Below are 20,497 nucleotides of genomic sequence, written 5' to 3'. Positions count from 1 at the left end.
CCCTGCCTCCCTCCCTCTCTTTCGGTCTCTGTTTTTATCCCCGTCTCCCTCTCGGTTGCTCTCTCACCCCCTCCCCCGGTACCCACCCACCTCCTGCCCTCCCTCCCCCCGCGCCTCCCTCCCTCTCCACCCCTCGCCTCCCCGCCGCTCTCAGCTCCCCAGTCAGCCTCTCGGAACCCGCGCTGCAGCCGCCCGCACTCGCCGCAGGACCGGCCCGCCGGCTCCCGGGAGTGTGCCCTCCTGGCCCCGCGCCCTCTGGGCTCGCTGGGACAGCCCTCCCCTCCCCCCTCGCGGCCCCGCCCGGCCCGGCCCCCCGCCCCGCGCCGGAGCGCGCCGAGGATGTGAGTCCTGCCGGCCTCTGCCAGAGCAGCAGCCCCTTGCTCGCAGATCCCGAGCGCGGCGCAGCGCGGCGGTGGGCGCTCGCTGGGTCGCTCGGGCGGGCTGCGCTCTCCTGCCCTAGCGGTGTCCCCCCTCTACTCGCCGGCGCCCCAGCCGCCGCCGCAGCCCCCGGGCCGTCCCCGGCCGGCCGCTCCCGGCCCCAGCGCCGCTGACCCTGTCCGCCGCGGGCGGGGACGCGGGCGGAGGAGGCGCCGCTGCGGAGCCCCCGGACGCGACCATGTCGGAGGTGCTGCCCTACGGCGACGAGAAGCTGAGCCCCTACGGCGACGGCGGCGACGTGGGCCAGATCTTCTCCTGCCGCCTGCAGGACACCAACAACTTCTTCGGCGCCGGGCAGAACAAGCGGCCGCCCAAGCTGGGCCAGATCGGCCGGAGCAAGCGGGGTGAGTTCGCGGCCTCCTCCCCAGACACCCTCTTTCTCGGGCACTGGGGCCTGTCGGAGGTTTGCGGGGTTCCCCCGCACCCGGGAGCCCGTTCCGACCCAGTGGAATCCCTTCGAGCAGAACTGGGGGATCCCGCACTGCGGGTCCGGCTCCGGTGGGCCGTGGGAATCCCTCCCGCTCCGCCTGATCCCCGGTGGGGTCACCCAGGGGGCGTGGCGGCTTCGAGCTGCAGGGAGGGCTGAAAGGTTACACCAGGACCCCACCCGCGCCAAAGTTTGTTTTTTTTATTTCAACCCCCCCTTTGTGCAGTGGGGTCGCAGCTGCACTCACTCCGTCACCGGGGGTGGGGGTGTCCCAGGACTCCCCGGGGGACTGCGTGTGGAACTGCGGGAAGAGGACCCCATTCCTGCGGGGAGGACGAGGGGCTTTCAGGGTTTTCATTGTGACTTGACAGCGGGTGGGGATTTGCCCGCGTCTGGGCGCTCGGCGCGAGAGCTGGAAAAGCCCGGGAGAGACCGGGACACAGAGCGGGTCGAAGGGGGGCTCCAGAGGCGCAGGGACAATGAGGGGGGCCGACAGCAGCCGGGAGAGACTGACACGCAGAGGTGGGGGGGGGGTGTCCGTTGGGGGTGGGGACCGGGATGGGCAGAGACCGAGACAAAGCTCGGGAGAGGGAGCCAGAGCGGGAGAGACTGCGAGCGGGGACGCCAGACTGGGAGGGCAGGGAAGCAGCCGAAACAAAGAGGGTGACCGACACCCCCAACACGGAGAGGGACCCAGAGACCTCGGAAGGCGCCCGTGGCGCCGAGGGACTAGGAGGGACTGAGGAGGGACTGAGGAAGGCAAGGCTAGGTCGAGATGGCGAGAGAGGCGGAGGACACAACGAGAGGCAGACTCGGAGAGGCGGGCGGCGAGCGGAGGCTCTGACCTCTGCAGCGGCGGGCAGAGCGGAGAGGACGAGTCCGCGTCGGAGCGGGTTGCCGGGGCGAGGCCAGATCCCTGGATCGGCTGCACGCCGTGGGAACCGGCCCCTGGCGTCGCTGTCCCTCCACGCGCTGCCTCGACTGGTCTCAGCGCCGAGGGTCCCAGACCCGGAGACCTCTGCTCCCTCTTCGGCCCTGGAGCCTTGTTTCTAAATAAATGCGTCCCGGGGGTGCGTTGGGTGGGGTGGAAACGGCCTGGGCTGCGGGGTTTGCGCCCTCTCTGTTTCCTTTTCTTAGAACTGAGCGGGGAAACGGCCAGGGGGTGGGGGGAGTGGTTTGAAGGCGAGGGACCCCGGGCAGAGGCCGACAAGGATGGGGCTGTGCGCGCGCAAGGAGCCCTCCTTCCCCGCGCGTCCCCAGCCTCCCCCCTGCTCCCGGGCTTCCCCGAGACCCCTGGCGAGGCCCAGCTCGCTGACTTTTCCTTTTCTCCCCTCTTTTTTGCAGTTGTTATTGAAGATGATAGGATTGATGACGTGCTGAAAAATATGACAGACAAGGCACCCCCTGGTGTCTAACTCCCCCAAAGACAATGAGTTAAGGGAGAGAAAAAGAGTTAAGAGCGGCGGTAACGGTTATTGGCAAAAAGAGCATGAAAAAGAGAAAGCACTTTGAAATTTATTACTAGCTTGCTCCCTGCGATGAAATCAACAACCTGTATCTCGTGTCAGGCCGGGAGACAGATGAGGCGTGAGAAGGAGGAGGGGAAGGCTCTGGGCTCCTCTGCAAAAATAAAAAAAAAATTTAAAAATAACAGAATCACTATATACACACGTATAAAGAAATAAAAAAAGAAGTCTCAGTTGCAGCTATTTGTCAAAGTTAATATCCATTTCTTTTTATATACAGTGAATATTGCGCAATTAAGATCTGGGTTTCGAACCACTGAAATAATGAAGCAGCAACACCGGGTGATTTGAGGTGTTGGCATTCTTTGCTGATTTGGCTGTTCCCAATGTTTACATTATTTAATCTTGCAAAATTTATTCTGTGCACTTGGATGTGAAATGCTGTTAAGTTTTATTTTTTTTTATGTTGCTATCCTTGGATGTACCAACACACACACACACACACACACACACACACACAATGATCGGTAGAGATACTCTGTTTTATTTTGGTCATCTTTCAAAGTTATCAGGAACGGTGTTTAAAACAAGAAGAGAACTTTTCTAAGGAATGATACAGAGAAAGAATCCTTGTTTTATTTTAAAATGAATTGTAAAGCTTGTGTTTGTTGCTGCAAGCTGTTTGCCCAAGTTAATGCAAATGGACACATTTTATATGTCAGGAAAGAAAAACCATAAAAAAAAACAAAGAAAAAAATGCTTGAGCTTTTTCTAACCTCTCTCTGCAGTCCGTTGTGTGAGCAGCCTGTTTTCCCCTCTAATATTGTGTCAGTTTATTCTCTTTAATGGACTGTAAAAAAAATGTAATCACAAGAGTGCCAAATATCTTGAAATGCCAAAAGGCATTTTGGTTTCTTTTTCCCTGTGCTCTGAGTCCACGTAAAGGAATGCTTGGAGTGTCTTTTCTGTTATTTATAGGGGTTCTCTTAAGGCACACCAGCTGCCTGTTTTGCATGGTATTTGCAAAAATGCCTCTTGCGTGAGGAAATCTTTTACCATTTTTTTGTTTGCAACTTTGGACCTCAAGAGGTTTCTTCCCTTCCCTTTTTCCTCTTTTCTTAATTCGATATTCTGTATGTTGCACCTTTAACCAGCACACAGGGCTATTTCTCCGATGTACAATACAATAAAAGAACTGTTCCTGTGTCTCACTCCTCTCCTCTGCTTTGGTTGAGGGTGGTGGTGAGGGGGAGTTGCTTTTCGCCTGTTGGTTGCGTACAGGAAGGAGTGAAGGGTAGCTTTGGTCTGTGAAGCAAAAAGGTGAAGTGGAGGGCACTGTGGGTGGGGCTCAGATGGGAGGAAAGACAAGCTGGACAGCTAGGGCCATCCCCAAGAGCAAGTTCATCCTATGGGGGTTTTCACTGGGCTCTCCTTGCTTCCGGGTGGTTCCTGCCATCCCTGGTGGGGTGTGGAGAGAGGGAAGGTTGGTGGGGTGTCCAGACGCCGTCAGTTGTTAAGAGCGATGTTCGGAGGCTGACAGACTGGGATTCAAATCCCGGCTCCTTCACTTCCTAACTGTGTAGACTTGAGCAAGTCCCTTTGTGTCTTGAAGCCTCGGTTTGCAAATCTGTAAAGTGGGGATAATGCAGCTTCCAGCTACAGAGTTGTTGGGAGGATTAAGACAACAGCCTGTCCATGAAGCACTCAGGATCACGTGTGCACATGTCCTTTACTGAGGGCCACCCATCCACAAAGAGCTAGGCTCCTCCTCCCCTTGGTCCTGAGTTCACAGGTCCCTGGTTGGGGGATGGGCCTGGTCCCCTGGGGCCCACAGCCTGGGATGTCTGAGGCTTCCTCGCTCTGCAGTTTCCCTGCAATCACGGCTTAAAAATTCGCCTTATTAATTAAACAAAAGAAAGAAAGAAAAGCCCCTGGCTGTGTTCAGAGCAGTTAATGGACAGAGCGAGGCCCCTGCGGGAGGAGGGCTTGGGAGGAGGATTTTGGCTGAAGAGCTGCCGGGAGAGTCTTTTCTCCTGGACTGTTCCACATCCAGGAGCCCCGCTGCCGGCAGCTTTTAATGTGTTTGTTGTAAAACTGTCAGCCTGGGAGTCACAACACAGCTCACAGTGACGGGAGCCTGCCTGTGACTCAGACATCAGGTAAGACAGGCCCTGGGGTGGGGGAGGGGGGCAAGAGAGGGGCTGCAGAAGGCCTGTGGGGGAGGGGTGATGTGTGGCCTCCCTGCCCAGGCAGAGGAGGCCCAGACCTCAGGAGGTTCCAGCGGAGGGCTCCTCATCCCAGTCATCCCATCAGTCGTTATTAGGAATGGCGGGCAAGCTGGCGATGGCAGTGCCAGCGGGATGATTTGGGAATGCCAGATTGATTTTCCCAGGCACATGGCCCTGTCCCTGAACCTGGCTCTGCGCTCTGCTGACCCCAGAGAACCCCAGCATGTTGGAGTTAATGGGCCTTCAGCCGTCCAGGAGGCCAGCTTTTCCCATGAGACAGCTGAGGGCCACCTCCCAGAGAGTTAGGGGCGGGGCCCACCCTCTGGGCACCATCAATCTGCCGAGATACATGCCCGGGAGCCATATGGAAAGCTCCTTTCCGAAGAGACAGTCCTGCTCGCACCCAGGAGTGATCCCCTCTGATCAAAGCACCGTGCAGCTTCAAAGTGCTTTCCCTTCCGTCTCCCGTAATTGACCCAGCAACTCTGGAAACCCACCACCCTGAACTCCATTTAGTAGGCGAGGAATTCGGCACCCCAGAGGGGCTAAAAGGATGACACCACATCCACACTAACTAAGCTTTGACTGTTTGCCCCACTCGCAACAGCCCCATGAAGTACCCTGATTGTGCAGGAGGAGCCAGGGCTTCGAGACATTAAGTAACTTGTATGAGGTCTCTCAGCCAGTAAGTCCCTGGGGCAGAACTCGAACCAAGAGCCAGAGCTGCAGGATGGGGATGCAGAGTCATCTCGTCCTAGACTCAGGTTCAGTCCCAGCTGCAGCCACTGTCCTTGGGCCTTAAAGATCTTTTTCTCGGTTTGTCGTTTTGGGGCTGGGCTCTCCTGCTATTCTGCACAGCAGACAACTGCGGAAGGGGTCAGAGGGAGGCAGGGCTTGGATGTGGTCGGCTAAGGCCCAGAGCTGCCCTCTGCTGGGAAGGGGGGAGCGTGGGAGCCCTTGGCCAAGGCTCCAGGTCCATTTTAATAAGTGATGTATTAAAATGTTCCTGCTGGAGGCCATCCCGTCGGCCAAGGCTGGGTCCTCTGCCTGGGAAGACAGCCTGCCTGTCCCGAGGACTCCACTCAGCAAAAGGGAATGTAAATCTTATAAATCCACTCCAACATTGGGGTAAACATTTGTTGAGAAGGCGCTTGGGGGACTGGGCAGATAGCAAATTATACCAAGCGCAGGGTATCTGGTTCGGTAGCAATAAATATGAAAAAGGCCATTAATAGTTGGAGGTGGGGGAGGGGGTCTCCGCCTCCATGCGTGGACGGAGCACCCAGGGCTGCATTATTCAAACTCCACTAATTGAATGCTTGTAATAAGCATCCATCTCTTCGGATTCTGCTTCCGCAGCCTGTCCAGGCTGACAGCCTGAAGGAATATCAAAAAGCACCTCCAAGGGGGAAATTGGCAAATTAAGTTTTAAAAGAAAGAGACTACAAAATTACTGCTCTCTGGAGGCGACAGAGGAGGGAGCGAGCTCAGGGAGCCCCTGCAGGTGATGGGCAGTGAGTTCCGGGGCCCCGAGGGGGCCGGCGGAAAGGGGCAGACGTGAGCATGGCCGGGGCGAGTACAGGGCACGCATTTGGGACTTAGACGACTTGGGTTGGAAACTTCTCTGCAATGCTTTCTAGTTATGACTTGGGGCCAATTTCTCAAGCTCTTTGGGCCTCTGTAAAATGGGGGTGACAAAATGCCTACCACACAATCCAACAGGACCCCATTCTCCTCCCCAGCACAGGGCCTGGTGTGTAATAAATGGTAGCCATTGATGTGTGAACATATGTGAAGTGCCTACTAGGTGCCAGCGGTGGACTTTCAAGACCTAACAAACAGTTCTGGTCGCACAAAGCTCTTTGCAGATGGGTTTTGGCGGCCCGAGGGTACTAAGGGGCAGTGAAGGCATCACCATGGGGGTGGGGTGGGGGTGGGGGGGTGGGGAAGACAGCTTTCTTCTTATTATCTCCATCAGCTTCCCCCAAACCCCCAACAAATCCAATCCTAAGTAAATCTGTGTGCTTTCTCTTCAAAGCAGTGTGGGGAGAAGTCTCCCTTCCCTTCGAACCAGACTGTTGGAAGTCTTCCCTCTTTTGGATGGAGACTCGCAGGTATGACTCTGTGCCTCAGGAAGGGAGGAGCTTGGCTTTCTGCTTGGGGTCCTCCCTTTACAGAGGGGCCTGTGCTAGGCTCATGGGGTGTGCCATGGTGAGGAAATGAGCGTTTTCTCGGGTTTGAGAATGATGGCGTTTCCCATGGAAGTGAGTTTTGGGAGCGTGGGGTTTGGATCCTCCCAATGTCGGCAGCTCAGCTCCTTAATGTGGCAACAAGAGAGAACCAAAGGGAACTGGCTCTTGGGTTTGCTTGACATGCAAACACGAGAGTCATTTAAAAAAATAACCTTTAGTGTTGCAGGTTCGATTCCCAGTCAGGGTACATGCCTGGGTTGCAGGCCATGACCCCCAGCAACCGCACATTGATGTTTCTCTCTCTCTCTCTCCCTCTCTAAAAATAAATAAATAAAATCTTTTAAATAAAAAAATAAACTTTTACTTTAGAATATTTGTGAAGGTAGTACATCTACCCCAACCCAATTTCTCCCATTGCTTACAACCAATATCGCTATGATCCATTTTTCACCACGAAGGAACCAACACCGGTACATCGCTGTCAACCGAACTGCCCATTTCACTTAGATTTCATTTATTTTTCATCTGTTGTCCTTTTCCTGATCCAGGATGCCATCCGGAATACGTGACTTTGACTTTTAGTCACTGTGTCTCTATAGGCACCCCTTGGCTGAGACAGTTTCCCAGACTTTTCTTGTTTTTGATGGGATGCTGGTCAGGTGTTTTGTAGATGTCCCCAAAATTGGGGTTTGTCTGATGTTTTTCTTATGGTTCAACTGGAGTTAACGGGTTTCAGGAGCAAGATCGCAGAGGTCAAGGGTCATTCTCATCACATCGTATCAAGGATCCAGACTATGAACATGGCTCACAACTGTCGATATTGACCTTGCTCACCCGTCCAGCCGAGATCGTGTTTGTCATGTTTCCTCACTGCAGAGCTCCCCTCCTGCACCCCTTTCTGTGCTGTCTCCTTTGGAAGGAAATCACTGTGTGTAGCCCGCTCAGAGGCGGGGAGCCACGCTCCCTCTCTGAGGGAGGAGTGTCTCTAGAAAGTACTTGGGATTCTTCTGCCCAGGTGATGTGAGTGACCCACTTTCAGCCGTTCAACTCTGCCTCAGTGCTGGGCAGGCCGCTGTGGTTTAGATGTAATCGTGAGTTCCAGGCAAGCCGGGGAGAAACAGAAATGCCCACAAAGCCCAGGCAGTGGCCTGATGATGACCGATAGATGGAACTTTACGAAAGAGAGGGAGGGAGGGAGGGAGGGGGGGAGGGAGGGAGATATTAAAAAAAACCCTTAATAAAAGCAACTTCCTGTGGAGGGGAACTGTCACCCTCTTAGAAACTGTGCAGAAATTTCTCTTGGAAACCTTCAGGCAGCTGCTCTGGTTTATAAAATCTGCCTATTGGAGGGAAGGAGAAGGGGAAAAAAGGTTGTCATTCCAACAGCAGAGATTCTCCCAAACCGTGTGCAAAAATAATCCCTGGAGACGGAGCAGTATCCGGGGAAACCGGGCAGCTGGGCTGGAGCTTGTGGGGTGGCCCCCTGGGATAGAAAGCCTGTGCCCCCCTCCCCGCTGCCCCAGCCACTTCTCTCGTGGGACCAGGAGCCCAGAAAACCCCACCTGGTCCACATCGGGCCCCCCCCGCCCACCCTCCTTCCTTTCTGGGATGAAAATTTGGCTGATCTTGTTACCCCTCACGGGGGAGGGTTTGTCCTTAACCCGGGGCAGTGCTCACCCAGGGGCTGAAGGAAGCTCCTTGACCTAGAAACAGCTGTTTTGGAGACAAACGGTCGCTCAGGGGAAGGGAGGTCGGGAAGGGCAGGCGGAAGGGAAGACGGACCCGGGAAATGTGCCATGAGAAATCCTAACCCAGTGGTGAAGGGGGCGGGTGGGTGGGGCAGACAGTGAGGACAGGAAGTTGTCAGGGACAGGGGTGTCTTGTGAGGCAGAGAGTGGGTGGCTGATCAGCACTTAAAGAGTTTGGTTTGGAAGGGTGTTTAATTAATTAATTAATTAATCCATGTTCATTCAAGGACTCATCTGTCAGGGGTGGGGTGGGGTGGGGTGGTCTGGGCACTGGGGAGACAGGACTTCGCAGACTTTTGGCACCTCACTGCCTGGTCAGGGAGCATTCAATGACGGTGAAGCCCCAGAGTTCAGGAAGGGGGCCCCACAGGACACCCTAATAGATGCCACCGGCCTTCAGTGAGGGTTAGAATGGATTGGCGATTGCCTTCCACTCCCAAAGGCGCCCTAACACTCTGGGTGAAGGTCGCCTCGTGCACGTATTTTGCCCCTCCGGGCTGGACTCCATTTCCCAGTGCGGAAGATGATGTTTATCAGGTGCTTGCTATCAGCAAGTAACTGTTTTACACTCCGTGTTCACTTCATTTAATTTTCACAACCACCCTGTGAGAAGGTCACTATCATTATTATCATCCCCATTTTACAGACAAGGGACACGGAGGCACAGAGCAGCCAAGCCACCTGCCCAAGGTCGCGCAGCTAGAAAGGGGAGCTGGGACTGACACCCAGGGATGCTGACCCCAACCGTCCCAGGTTTCAAGTGCTTCCACGTAGGGAAGGGGAGTGGGACTAGCTAGCTCCCTAGCGCTCTGGGCAGCTCAGAGAGCGCAGGGTTCTGAGCCTAAACCGCCCATTCTCCCGTGGGGGAGGGGAGGCTGAAGATCCGGTTGGCCGTGAACCCTGGACCGGGCCAACAGTTGCCATGGGGACGCCTGGGCGGAGGCGGCCGGCCGAGGCCGGTGGCCCCGCGGGGCAGTTCCGGGGAGCTCCCGCCAATGACAGGGAGTGGCCGCGAGCCCGCGGCACCTGGGGCCGCGTTTTCCTGGCAGACTGCGCCGCACTAAATCTCCCCGCGCAGGCCGGGGAGACCGCAAGTCCCCTGCAGCGGCCGGAGCCGCCTCAGCCCTGAACTCAATCTCCCACGAAGCCGTCCTTATCTCCAGTTCATCTGTGTGAATTATTTACTGTGTCTGGCGGCCTCCCCAGCGGCCTCCCCGCCTGCCTCCGCCCTCCCTGCCCCCCGCGGCTTTTCACATCCTGGTTTGCAGCAGCCCCTGCATCCAAGCAGAAGCCCCCCCCCCCCACCCCCCTGGACCTTGGGCAGCAGCGTCCTGCAACCAGAGAGCGCGCTGCGGGAAGAGTCGGGAGCACTTGCTAGTTCTCCCAGCGATCCGACCCCTTAGGGACACTCTCTATTACCCCCACTGGACGTGCGAAGAAACTGAGGCCTGCAGGGTTTGGCACACCCCGCCCTCCCTCGGGAGGGAAGGAGCCGGAAGTGGAAGCAGCTCACACTCTTCAGCGCTTCTAACCCCACGCCTTGTTGCCTCCTTAGCCTGGGGGCCTTTTGTGCGCGCTCCAAGAGGCTGCTTGGGCACCAGGCACAACTGTGACCTGCCGTCTTGCACAGATAAGGAGCCGGCCCTGTGTGCCTGGCCCTGCGCTGCGCGCTGGGGACACGCGGATGAGTTAGGCACAGCCCTTGCCCTCCAGTTGCTTCTGTCTGGGGGCGGGATGGAGGTTAGGGACCGGGAGCAGGCAAGGACGGAGCACTTTGTGATTAACTATGACCCAAGGTGGAGGGCTGGACACAAGAACTGAGTCCTGGGGCGGAGGGACCATTCTGTAAGCAGGTGGGGCTTCAGCCCTGCCTTGGATGGGGTAGAGGTGGGAGCGCCAGTCCTGCTGTAGGGAAGACCAGGAGCAGAGGCTGGCGATTTTGGGCTTTGCTTGAGAAAGGGCAGGTCCCCGGGGAGTGGCTGGCGTAAGGCGTTTACCCATGCTGCCCCAGTTGGAGGGCGGGGGCTGCAGGTCAGACCCTGGAAGTTCTTGAAATAGAAGCTCAAGCTTCTATTTCAGTGTAGAGCCGTGCTTTTCAACTTTTGCCCTCCAGGGGACACCTGGAAGGTCCGGAGCGGTTTCAGGTTGTCACAATGTGTGGAGGGGATGGAGTTATTGGCATCTGGTGGGTAGAATTCAGAGAGGCTGCTAATGTCCAGTGGTGCCCAGGACGGGGCCCACAACACGCAGCAGTCCAGCCCCGGGTGTCCAAGGTTGAGAAGTCCTGGTTAGAGTGTGTTCAAGAGCCTTCACCACTAACCAAAGGGAGATTTTGGGCAAATCACTTTCATGCTTCAGTTCCCTCCACCCTAAAACGAGCTGACTGTATTGACTAACCTTGGAGGAAATAGCTGTCATTTTTTTCTTGCTTACTGCATGCCGGTCACACCCTAACTGCTTTACATATATGCTCTTACCCAATCCTTATAACCCCGTGAAGAGTAATACTACAACCGATAACCATGAAGTCTGTGGGGCCGTTTCTTAGGTGCCCGGCCCCGTACTAAGCTCTTTACATATATTAGTTTACTTAATTCTTACAACTCCCTGAGGGAGGACTATGATGATCTCCATTTAACAAGTGGAGAAACAGAGTCACAAGAAGACGGGAGCTTCCCCCGGGGCACTGTCATGTGTTTTGCTCCCTCTCCAGCATCGAGAACAGTGTCTAAATGAATTCCGTGCGGGGCAAAAGTGGGTTTACCATGGTGAGTATGCGAAACACAGGGTTTATTCTTTTAAAAATTTATTTATTTATTTATTTAACTTTTTTAGAGCGGGATAGGGAGGGAGAAAGAGAGGGAGAGAAACATCAATGTTGTGGTTGCTCCTGATGCGCCCCCTCCTGGGGACCCTGCCCGGAACCCAGGCTTGTGCCCTAGACTGGGAATTGAACCAGTGACCATTTGATTCGAAGGCCAGCACTGAACCACTGAGCCACACCAGCCAGGGCCAGAGTTTATTCTTGTATTATGTATTAATGATTGTATTGTTTTCCAGACGAACAAGTATAAACCTACTTTTGCCCCTGCCTGCATTTGTTGAGGAGGAAATACACACCCTCAACCCCAGTGGGCTCACGAAACTCCTGCTGTTGGGAAGAAACTGGGGCACGGATATGTTCAGGGTCTTGTCTGGAGACACAGTGGGACTGTCACCCCTTCGCTTTCTGGCCGAGGCCTCTGGAAAGCCCCTCAGAGGTTTCTCTGAGCCGCTGGAGCTTTGCCCCATGCCTCCCACTGGCAGAAAGGGACCTCATGTGGTGCATTTTTTTAATCCTCATCCAAAGATATTCTTTTCATTGCTTTTAGAGAGAGAGAAAGTGAAAGAGAGAAACACTGATGTGAGAGAGAAGCATTGACTGGTTGCCTCCCGTACACTCCAAGACCTGAGCTTAAACCCACAGCCTAGGCATGCGCCGTGACTGGGAACTGAACCTGTAACCTTTTGGCTAATGGACAATGCTCCAACCAAAAGAGCCACGCTGGCCAGGCTGGGGCGTTTCTGAGATGCCCAGAGGGCAACAGGGCTGTGGGTCTCCCTGGAATCCCAGCTGAGCCGGGAAGGACTGTCATCTCGGACACAGAGCAAACCCAGAACCCAGCGAGCACATGAGCGTGTCCGAGATTAGACTTGTGAATGCAGAGAGAGTTCACACTTAATCCAACCCCAGTCCTGGTCTCGGGAGAGCGGGTACCTGCAGGGTGCGTGGGGAGAGTCAGGCACGTGTTAGATGGTCACCGAGCTGCTGCAGAGTCTACACGCTGCGTGCTTCAGGCGCACGTCTCCGCCAGTCCCCTTGGCGGCCGGCCGCAGAGGGAGAGGCACTGCTGTCACCCCATGGACAGGTGAGAGGTGGAGGTCCAGAGAAGTGGCTGTTTGTCCCAGGGCACCCGCGGAGAGGCTTCAAGCTCGGCCTCTCTGATGCCCACATTAACCTGAACCAAAGTGCACATTCCATGAGTGACCTGGGGCCCGGTACTTACTTCGTTTTTCTGACCCTCATCTGTGAAATGGAACCGTGAATCCAGGCCTTAGAAAATTGCTGGAAGCATTTAAAGGCAATAACGATGATGGAATACCTGGCGCCTAGTAGGTTCTTTCCTTGAGCTTCCTGGAGATTCATCAACTTCCAGCTTCGGGGGGTAGTCTGGCTGGGGTGCAATGGAACCAGAGTGGAGCAAGGGGGTCAGGGGTGGGCAGAGGCTTGCGGGGAGGCCTCTAAAGATGGCTCTGAACTGTTCTAGGAAGCCCGGCCCCACCGACCCGGCTCTGTGCTCCCTTAGACTGTAAAGTGGGCGACGCTGCTCCATCATCTACAAGTGTGCCTGGAGAAGTCGCCTTCCTGGGCGTGAGTTGCGCGGCCCGCTCCCTGTTCCCTTCATACTGACTGGGTCGGGGGCAGTAACAGAGCAGGTGGGGGTGTGGTCGACCCTGCAAGATTCTTTGACTCTTTCCACTTCTCTCTAAACCTGCTGTGCCCTGGCCACGCTGCTCCTTCCTGTCATTCTTTCTAGTCCTCCGCACTTTTGCGCATGCGGTTCTCTCAGCCTCTCACCCCTTCCCACCTAGCCCAGTCCTCCTCCTCATCCAGGTGCCAGCTGACGCGTGGCCTCCTCCAGAATGAGGGCCCTCACTCAGGCTCCTGCGGCCCGGCCCCACGCTTCCCCCTGTCCAAGCACTCCTCCCGCTGCGGGCCGCTGCTGGTCTGTCCTCCTCCGTCAGACTGTGCTTGTTCTTGGGCGGCCCTGAGGCTCCTTGCTGGCCTCCATGTCCCCAGGGCGTCACACAAATGCCTGGCGCGCAACAGCTCCTCAGGGAGTGCTGTGGAATTAATGCAATAATAATAACAATCTCTTGCATATGGAGGGCTCTTTTCCAGTTCCCAAAGCCTTTTTATGACAATTGCGTCATCAGACGCTAACAGAGAACTTTCCATTTGAGGTGGGCAGGGCTGGCGTTGGTGTTTCCATCTTACAAGGAAGAAAACGAGGCTGGGAGAGATTAGGTGTGTGGGCCAGGTGGCCATGGGCACAGGTGCTCTGTTCCCACTGGCTTGCCTGAGGCAAGCATGGGTATATTTGGTCCAGGGCGGGAGCCTCTGCAGAGCTCTGATTCCAGGCTTTCTGTCTTGGGGTGGGAGGCGCACATGGAGAGTTGGGGGCTAGGAGTCATCTCTTTCCAGTCCCAGCTCCGCGTGGGGGTGATGGGGCGGGTGCGGGCAGACCTAGTCTCTGGAAGGAGCACAGCCCCAGGCAGGGGCTTCCTTCTGCGAAGGGTCGTTCGCTTGCAGCTGTGCTGGTGATGGCACCGAACACTGAAATTTCGGGAAAAAGATATGCAAAGTAGGGGAATGACTCAGTAAACTGTAGTGCACCTGCTTCGAATATTGAGCAGCCATTCAAAGTAAGGCCGCTGCCGTGGGCGCGCTCACGTGGGGAAGTGCGCATGTCATGCGCTCGAGGCGAAAAAGAGCATGTGAGCTGGACCCGTGGGACAGCAGAGCGGTGCCTGGGGCTGTCGGAACCCGGCGCTGCCTCTGGGCTCAGGCGAGCTGCCCTCCCTGCCTCAGTTTTCGCATTTGAAAAACAGGCAGAAGCAATGGGAGGTTAAATGAGTCAATACATGCGAAGCACTTAGAACAATGCCCAGTATATGTGTGTGAAGATTTAGTGATTATTATTATCTCAGTATTGCATATATATATGTATATATATATACACACACACGCATATATATATGAAAAAAGACAGAAGAAGAGGTCAATGCTACTTTCTTTGGGATAAAGAATAATGGATGATTCTTTGTTTCTACTTCCCTGAGTTCTCTAAATGTTTTACAATGGAGATGTATTATTTTCATTATGAGGAGAGAATAAACTATGTCCCCAAGCCACAACAGTGGGGGACACACTCAGGAACACTGGCCTGCTGGACTCGAGGAGTGACCGTGGGGGAGTTGGCTCCGTCAGTGACCCCTGGGCCACCCTGGGGACACATCTGTGCCAATGGTTTTTCCTTTCGCCCGTGTCAGCAGCTCCCAAGCCATCGCTTCCCAAGCAGGTCAGGCTGTTCCTTTCGCTCCTCGTCTGCTTGTTTACCCTTTTCTACGACGCCCATCGAAACGTAGGGCGGAGCTGTGCAAATGCCCACTGCTGTAGACGGTCGGTGCCTGATGACACCGAGAGTTCCCCAGGCAGGACGCATCCGAGACGAGACCGAATCATTCTGACCGCCCGTCGTCATCACACTCTCCCTCCATCCAGGGAGACAAGGGCATTTACAGCGAAGGAGACGCCAACTGCAGTGTGAGCTGATAGGGATCCTGTCAGTCTGCTGGCCAGCCGGCGGCCTGCCAGAGGAAGCCAGCCGGCTGGCCAGCTGGTCAGCAAACGACTGTGCTGGACACACTGTAGGTGCTCAATTGAAATTTTGCTAGGTCCCGCCTACACGCACGACTCTGTCCCGGGGACGGTCCTGTGTCCTGGTGAGAAGAGGGGGTGCTAAAGGATGGCTTTCACCTTTAGGCAGTAAAGGCCCGTAGGTGCTGAGAATGCGCGGTCTGGCCTTTGGGGTGGTGGTGCCTGATGGGGGCAGGGGGTGGCGAGGTCTGTGATAGACTTTGCTTTTCTCCTAATCCTTCCTGGAATATGGGTTTCCATGGCCACGATAACCACCGTTGTGACGTCTCACCACCTCTCACCTCCCCAGCCTCTTGTTTTCCCATCCATCCATCCACCCATCCATCCACCCATCCACCCACCCACCCATCCACCCATCCATCAGATCCGGGGGTCAGGCTGCCTGGTTGGAAGTCATTTCCCGACCTGGGAGGCAGACAGCTGACCAGGCGCTGAAGTGGCGGCCAAGTTCAGGGTTCTGTGGGTGCAGAGAGGAGGGACCTGACGCCCCACTGGGGCCTCAGAGGAGGCTGCACGTCGGGAGCCACGATCGCCCTGACTATCATGACTGGGATTCCTTGGACCGCTGGTGGGGCCTCAGCCAAGCGGAGCCCTCGGCAAAGCTGGCCCGTGGACCGCGGCCTGGTCCTGGGCATGCCTCCTCGTCCCCGGCACCCTGGACCTCCCGGCCCTGGCCCGTTCTCTCTACTCTGCAGGATTCCCTGGCTCAGTTCCCCACTCTCCCCTGACTCCTCCATCCCTGCCCGCTACCTGTCAGATGTACCTGTCCCCAGAGCCCTGCTTCTTGCTAGATGACGACTAACTGGACTGACAATCCAGCTGTGTGTTAACATGTTCCTATGACGCCCTCCCTGGCAACATTTGTCGTCGTCATCGAGTGTCTAGCAGGTGCATTTACTGTGCGCTGTGAAACCACCTCCTGTGAACACTGACTGGGTGTTACTGAGCACCAGCTGTGTGCAGTCCTGTATTTCGAACACCGAATATGTGCCTCGACCGCATTGTCCGGCATCTCGTGGGTACTTCTACGGTGAATGTCAGCTGGGTCTAGATTTCGGCTTTCTTTGAAAGGCATCTCATTGGAGTGGGGATGCTAAGGTCCCAGTCGACCGGCCTGGGTTCACATCCCACCACACCTCTTGCTAGCTCTTGGGTAAGTCGTTTGACATCTCTGAGCCTCAGTTTCCTTATCCGTAAATGGAGACAATAATACCTCCCTGGACGATGTGCAAAGGGTCGTAGCAAACCGCCAGGTACCATGTTAGTGCAAGAGTCATTCCAGGAGCTTCAAGTGCTCCGTGGATGGTCCCCCTGCAGACGCAGAGGCCCAGGTGGCTGGAGACGCAGGGAGCATTCGGAGTGGGCTGGGGTCCCTGGGGTGGCAGCTCTGGGCGGGCTGTGGTGTGGTGTCCAGGGTCGTGTCAACAGGATGGCTGAGACTGGCTGGCATTTGATAGCCCTTCCCTGGGTCCAATTATATGGGGCTTTGCAGGAAGTCTTATAAGCTGAAGATGAAGATTTCACCCACGCTGACGTGCCCCAGGGTCTCAGTCACTGCCGCTGGGCGCCCTGCCTGACTCCCTCTCCTGTGGATTCATCTCACCCACCCCTGGATCTCTGTGTTCTTTGCCTGAAGGAGGGTTTTGGACTCTGACTAAGTCCTCCAACCCCCCTCCTTGGTGTTGAGTCAACACTTGCCCCCCTCCCAGACGCTAATCCTTATGCACTTCAACACAGGTTTATTAAGTCCTACCACGTGCGGAGTCCTGCGTGTGAAACAGGGAGGCATGGGTGATTGGTACTGAGCTTCGATGTATCTGATGCGTGCATCGAGGCACCTCCCCCCTCTTTCCAAGGGTCTGTTCACGAGACTCAGTGGGCTTAGGGTCAGAGTTGTGGGTTGGGAATGGCACTTGACAGTAAAAAGCATAAACTTACAATCGTACACACCCACTTTGATGCTTCTGGGTCTGAATACTGTGTCAAAATGTCACAACCCTTGTAGACCATTGGCAATGGGGGGATCAGAAGAATTGTTGCAGCTGGGAGATACAGGTTTGAGATTATGGTCTTGAAGACAATGGGTGACATGGTGGGGGTGGGTGTTACTGCCTGGGCTGGGGGCAAGGAGCTGGGGGATAGACAGACAGAGGAGGACAGAGGAGGGGCTGGAGCGGGGAACCCTGGGAGCAGTCCGTTGAAAGACTGGGAGGCCAGAGGAGGCGTGGTCAGAGCAAAAGGAGCAGAACCAGATGGGCTGAGAGCTTGAAGGGAGGGTGGTGGTTCACAGTGCTGAGGAGACCCAGGGCCTGGTGGTCATTTGGGCGTTGGTGACCTTGGGTATGGCCACCTTTGTGACCTTGAGGCAAGAACCAGAACATAGGGAGTTGGGGGTTAGAAGAGGTGGATGGGGAGCGGGGGAGCCTTGGCCATTCTTAGAGGAGGTGGGCAGTGAGAGGGAGGCATGCTCTTGGGGGTGGGGGACAACTTCGGTTAGGATGCAGTTTGAAAGAGAAGAGGAGAGTGTCCTTGGTGCTGTGCACTCCGGGTGTCCTTGGTACCTGGAGCTTGCTGGCCGGTCATCTGTTCATGTGTGCGGTGTGTTCTTATTCACCAAGTCCTTCCACCCCTCAGTAACTGCTGAGCACCTGCTGCGTGCCGGCTCCGTTCTTTGTGCTGGGAAATCGAAGGTGGACAGGATCCTTGCCTTCAAGGATCTTCCTCGTCTAGTGTGGTGGGGAAGTCAAGGAGCACACTATACCTAAGCTAACTTCTGAGGGCTAAAGTAGACTTGTATCCATCAGGCTTCAATCAGAGAAGCAGCATCACTAGGAATGGTACAGACTAAGGCTTTATTATGGGGGTTAGACCATAGTCAATCGTGGGAACCCTGGGGCAGTCTGCATAGGTTGCTGCCTCTGCATCTGGGGTTAGTCCTGAGCTGCTGTAAGTCGGCCAGGGGGTCAGGAACGAAAGGTGGAGGTGGGAGAGAGCAAGGGCGCTGGAACCCACATCCGTCTCTCCCCACCTCCAACCTCGATGGCCTGAGTGACCTGCTGGACCAGCTGGCGCCCTTCACCATGGACCTGTGCACACACTTGGTCCAGGACTCGGAGAAGTTGAAGGGCAGGGCAGGTGGAGCTGGAGGAGCTGCAGGTCCAGGTGCCATCTCTCGCCAACGAGGGGGGCAGCAGACAGGAGGCAAGGGCGCACCCTGGCCCGACCTGCAGGGCATGACACACACACACAGCTGCCGCCGCCCCACTCTCACCCTCCAGATCTCACGCAAGATGTCTCTTGCTCCCCACGCCGCCCTGGCATAATCCGGGGGAGGGAATTTTGGGAGAGGTCATTTCAACGCAGTGAATGGCATCGGGTTACGGGCACTGTGCGAAGACGAAGTGGGATAATACGGTAGAGGGATGGGGGTGGGGTGCTATTTAGCTCAGGGGGGTGGGGAAAGCTCCTCTGGGGAAGTGGCATTTGTGGCAATACCTGGGGAGGAGCTTGGCGTGTTCCAGGGACAGGAACAGGGACAGGGCAGGTGGCTGAGGCCTGGAGGTGGGGGGAGGGGCCATGAAGAGTCTGACGGGGCACAGGAGCCAGAGCAGGTAGAGAGCCTTGCAGGCCACAGCTGGACTTGATTCTGGTCTCGGCGGGGCAGGGCCGGGGCAGGTCCGGGGCAGGGTTTCAGCCTGTGCTGCTGGCTGGATGGGGGACTATGCATAGGGGGCGGGGCGGTGGTCTAAAGCGGAGGTGATGGCAGCCAGAAGCGGGTGCTGGCTGTGCGAAGAGACAGGTGTTTGCATTCGGGGTCTATTCTGTGGATACAAATAGGATCGAGGTGGGTTTGTGGTGAGTGACAGAGAGGGATTGAGGTCCTCAAGAATAACGGTTATTATCCTGAACTCCTTCGGTCCTTGCTTCTGGAAAGGGTATCCTTTACCTAGTGGCTTCCTTGCTAGTGGCCTCTGTCCTCAATGGCTATGACAACCCTTCCCCTGGATCCTCTCCCGTTTCCTTCCACCCAGAGTACAAGGCTGGCCTCCCCCATCCCCCCCGCTCCCCAGCACCCTGTGCCTTTAAGGTGGGGAGAGAAGGGCCAGATGAAATCTATTTCCTTAAAGTCCTGCCCTAATGAGAGGTGAAGAAAGGCTGTAATCAAAGCAAGAACCAGGCTGGGGGAAAGAGGGAAAAGATTTTTATCCTCCCAATGCTGCGAGTTCCCCTCTGGCTCTGAGAAACCTCAGAAGATTTCTCTCTGAGCATATGAGTAATACCCGGAAAAATTGCTGTCCTCCGAGCAGAGGGAGGAGATGGAATGATTCGGGGTTTGATTAGAGTTTATTTGCAACCTGCAGCCTCCCTGGGGCCCAGCCTCCCACGCTTGCGTGGCCCCTGCAGGGCTGGGCCGCCGGGGAGGTGCCGTGAGGCGAGAGGAGGAAGGATGGAGGAGGGAGGGGAGGCGAGGGGAGGCCGAGGGACCTGCAGGCTCCAGAGAGCTTCTCAGTGTCCTGCTGATGGCAGGGACAGGGAGAAGAGATGTGCTGTCCTCTCACTGTCCCCAGCGAGAGGGGACAGCGGGGTTGCGGGTCCAGCACGGCTGCGAGAAAGAGCTGGGTGGATTTGCGGGGGTCAGGGGAGGGCCTGACTGCTGGCTTGCTGTGTGATCTTGGGTAGCTTGTGTACCCTCCTTGGGTCTCAGTTTTCTCATCCGGTCTCAACAAACTTTTAAAGACTTCAGTGGCTATGATTTTAGACAATTTCCACATGCCTGTCTGGGAGCCAGTTTGGTTCTCACGCAATTGGGTTGTGGGAAGCTCCCCGTGTGTCCCAGTGCGGGAGTGGTAGGGGGCAGAGGGGAGGGACCAGGACCCCATTGGAGTGTTAAGATTTTGGGGCAAAGGCTTTCCTTTTTTGGGGGGCCATTTCTATAGGCCTGGGGTAAATCACACCAAGTGACTCTTTTTTCCCATCACTTCATTCATTCATTCATTCACTCTTCCATTCATTCACGATGCATCACAGGCTGCACACCTGATGTTGTGTTGGGTCTAACAAACAAGACCCAGTCCCTGACCTCACAAGGCTTCCATGTGGTGGGGGAAGGGCGAGCACAGGGTGCAGGGGGCACTGAGGAAAGGGCCCTGCCCTGGACTTTGGAGGCCCGAGAAGGCTTCCTAGGGAAGCTGACATCTACACTGGGCCCTGGAAGCTGAAGAGGGGGAAGCCAGGAGAGGACACAGGAAGAGGAGCACCAGGAAGAAGGAGGGGTTTATGCGGAGGTGAGAACAAGCGGGGTGGGCGGGGAGGGTGCGGCACACCAGTGTGGTGGGATGGAAGCCCTGGTGGGGAGGGTGGGGCAGGGATGGGCTCAGATCCCCTCCTGGGGCCACGAGGGGCTGCAGAAGGCTAGAGCGGCATCTGTCCAGGACGGCGTCCGGCCGAGAGCATCTCGGGACTGGGGGTGTCTCTCTGAGGCTCCGGGCTCTTAAGGCCCTGACCCCGGTACTCTCC

The 20,497-nt window shown here is 56.1% G+C and overlaps 1 protein-coding gene across 1 annotated transcript; it reads left to right on the top strand.

Annotated features, from left to right (window-relative positions):
- The first annotated feature begins 353 nt into the window (after positions 1-353).
- Positions 354-3,542, top strand: CAMK2N1 (calcium/calmodulin dependent protein kinase II inhibitor 1). The gene is made up of 2 exons (XM_045859906.1): positions 354-782; positions 2,210-3,542. The coding sequence occupies exons 1-2, from the start codon at positions 617-619 to the stop codon at positions 2,278-2,280; spliced, it is 237 nt and encodes a 78-aa protein (XP_045715862.1). The 5' UTR covers positions 354-616; the 3' UTR covers positions 2,281-3,542.
- The last annotated feature ends 16,955 nt before the right edge of the window (positions 3,543-20,497 follow it).

Source organism: Phyllostomus hastatus, unplaced genomic scaffold (genome assembly GCF_019186645.2).
Source record: "Phyllostomus hastatus isolate PE091 unplaced genomic scaffold, TTU_PhHast_1.1 phas_scaffold_182, whole genome shotgun sequence".
Taxonomy (NCBI): Eukaryota; Metazoa; Chordata; class Mammalia; order Chiroptera; family Phyllostomidae; genus Phyllostomus; species Phyllostomus hastatus.
The sequence above is the reverse complement of the archived record's forward strand: the minus strand, read 5'-3'. Positions and strand labels throughout refer to the sequence as shown.

Excerpts from the sequence above, each read along its gene's own strand:
- CAMK2N1 (XM_045859906.1), top strand. The coding sequence starts at position 617 with ATGTCGGAGGTGCTGCCCTACGGCGACGAGAAGCTGAGCCCCTACGGC. Across the intron at positions 783-2,209 it reads GATCGGCCGGAGCAAGCGGG|TTGTTATTGAAGATGATAGG; the intron begins GTGAGTTCGCGG and ends TCTTTTTTGCAG.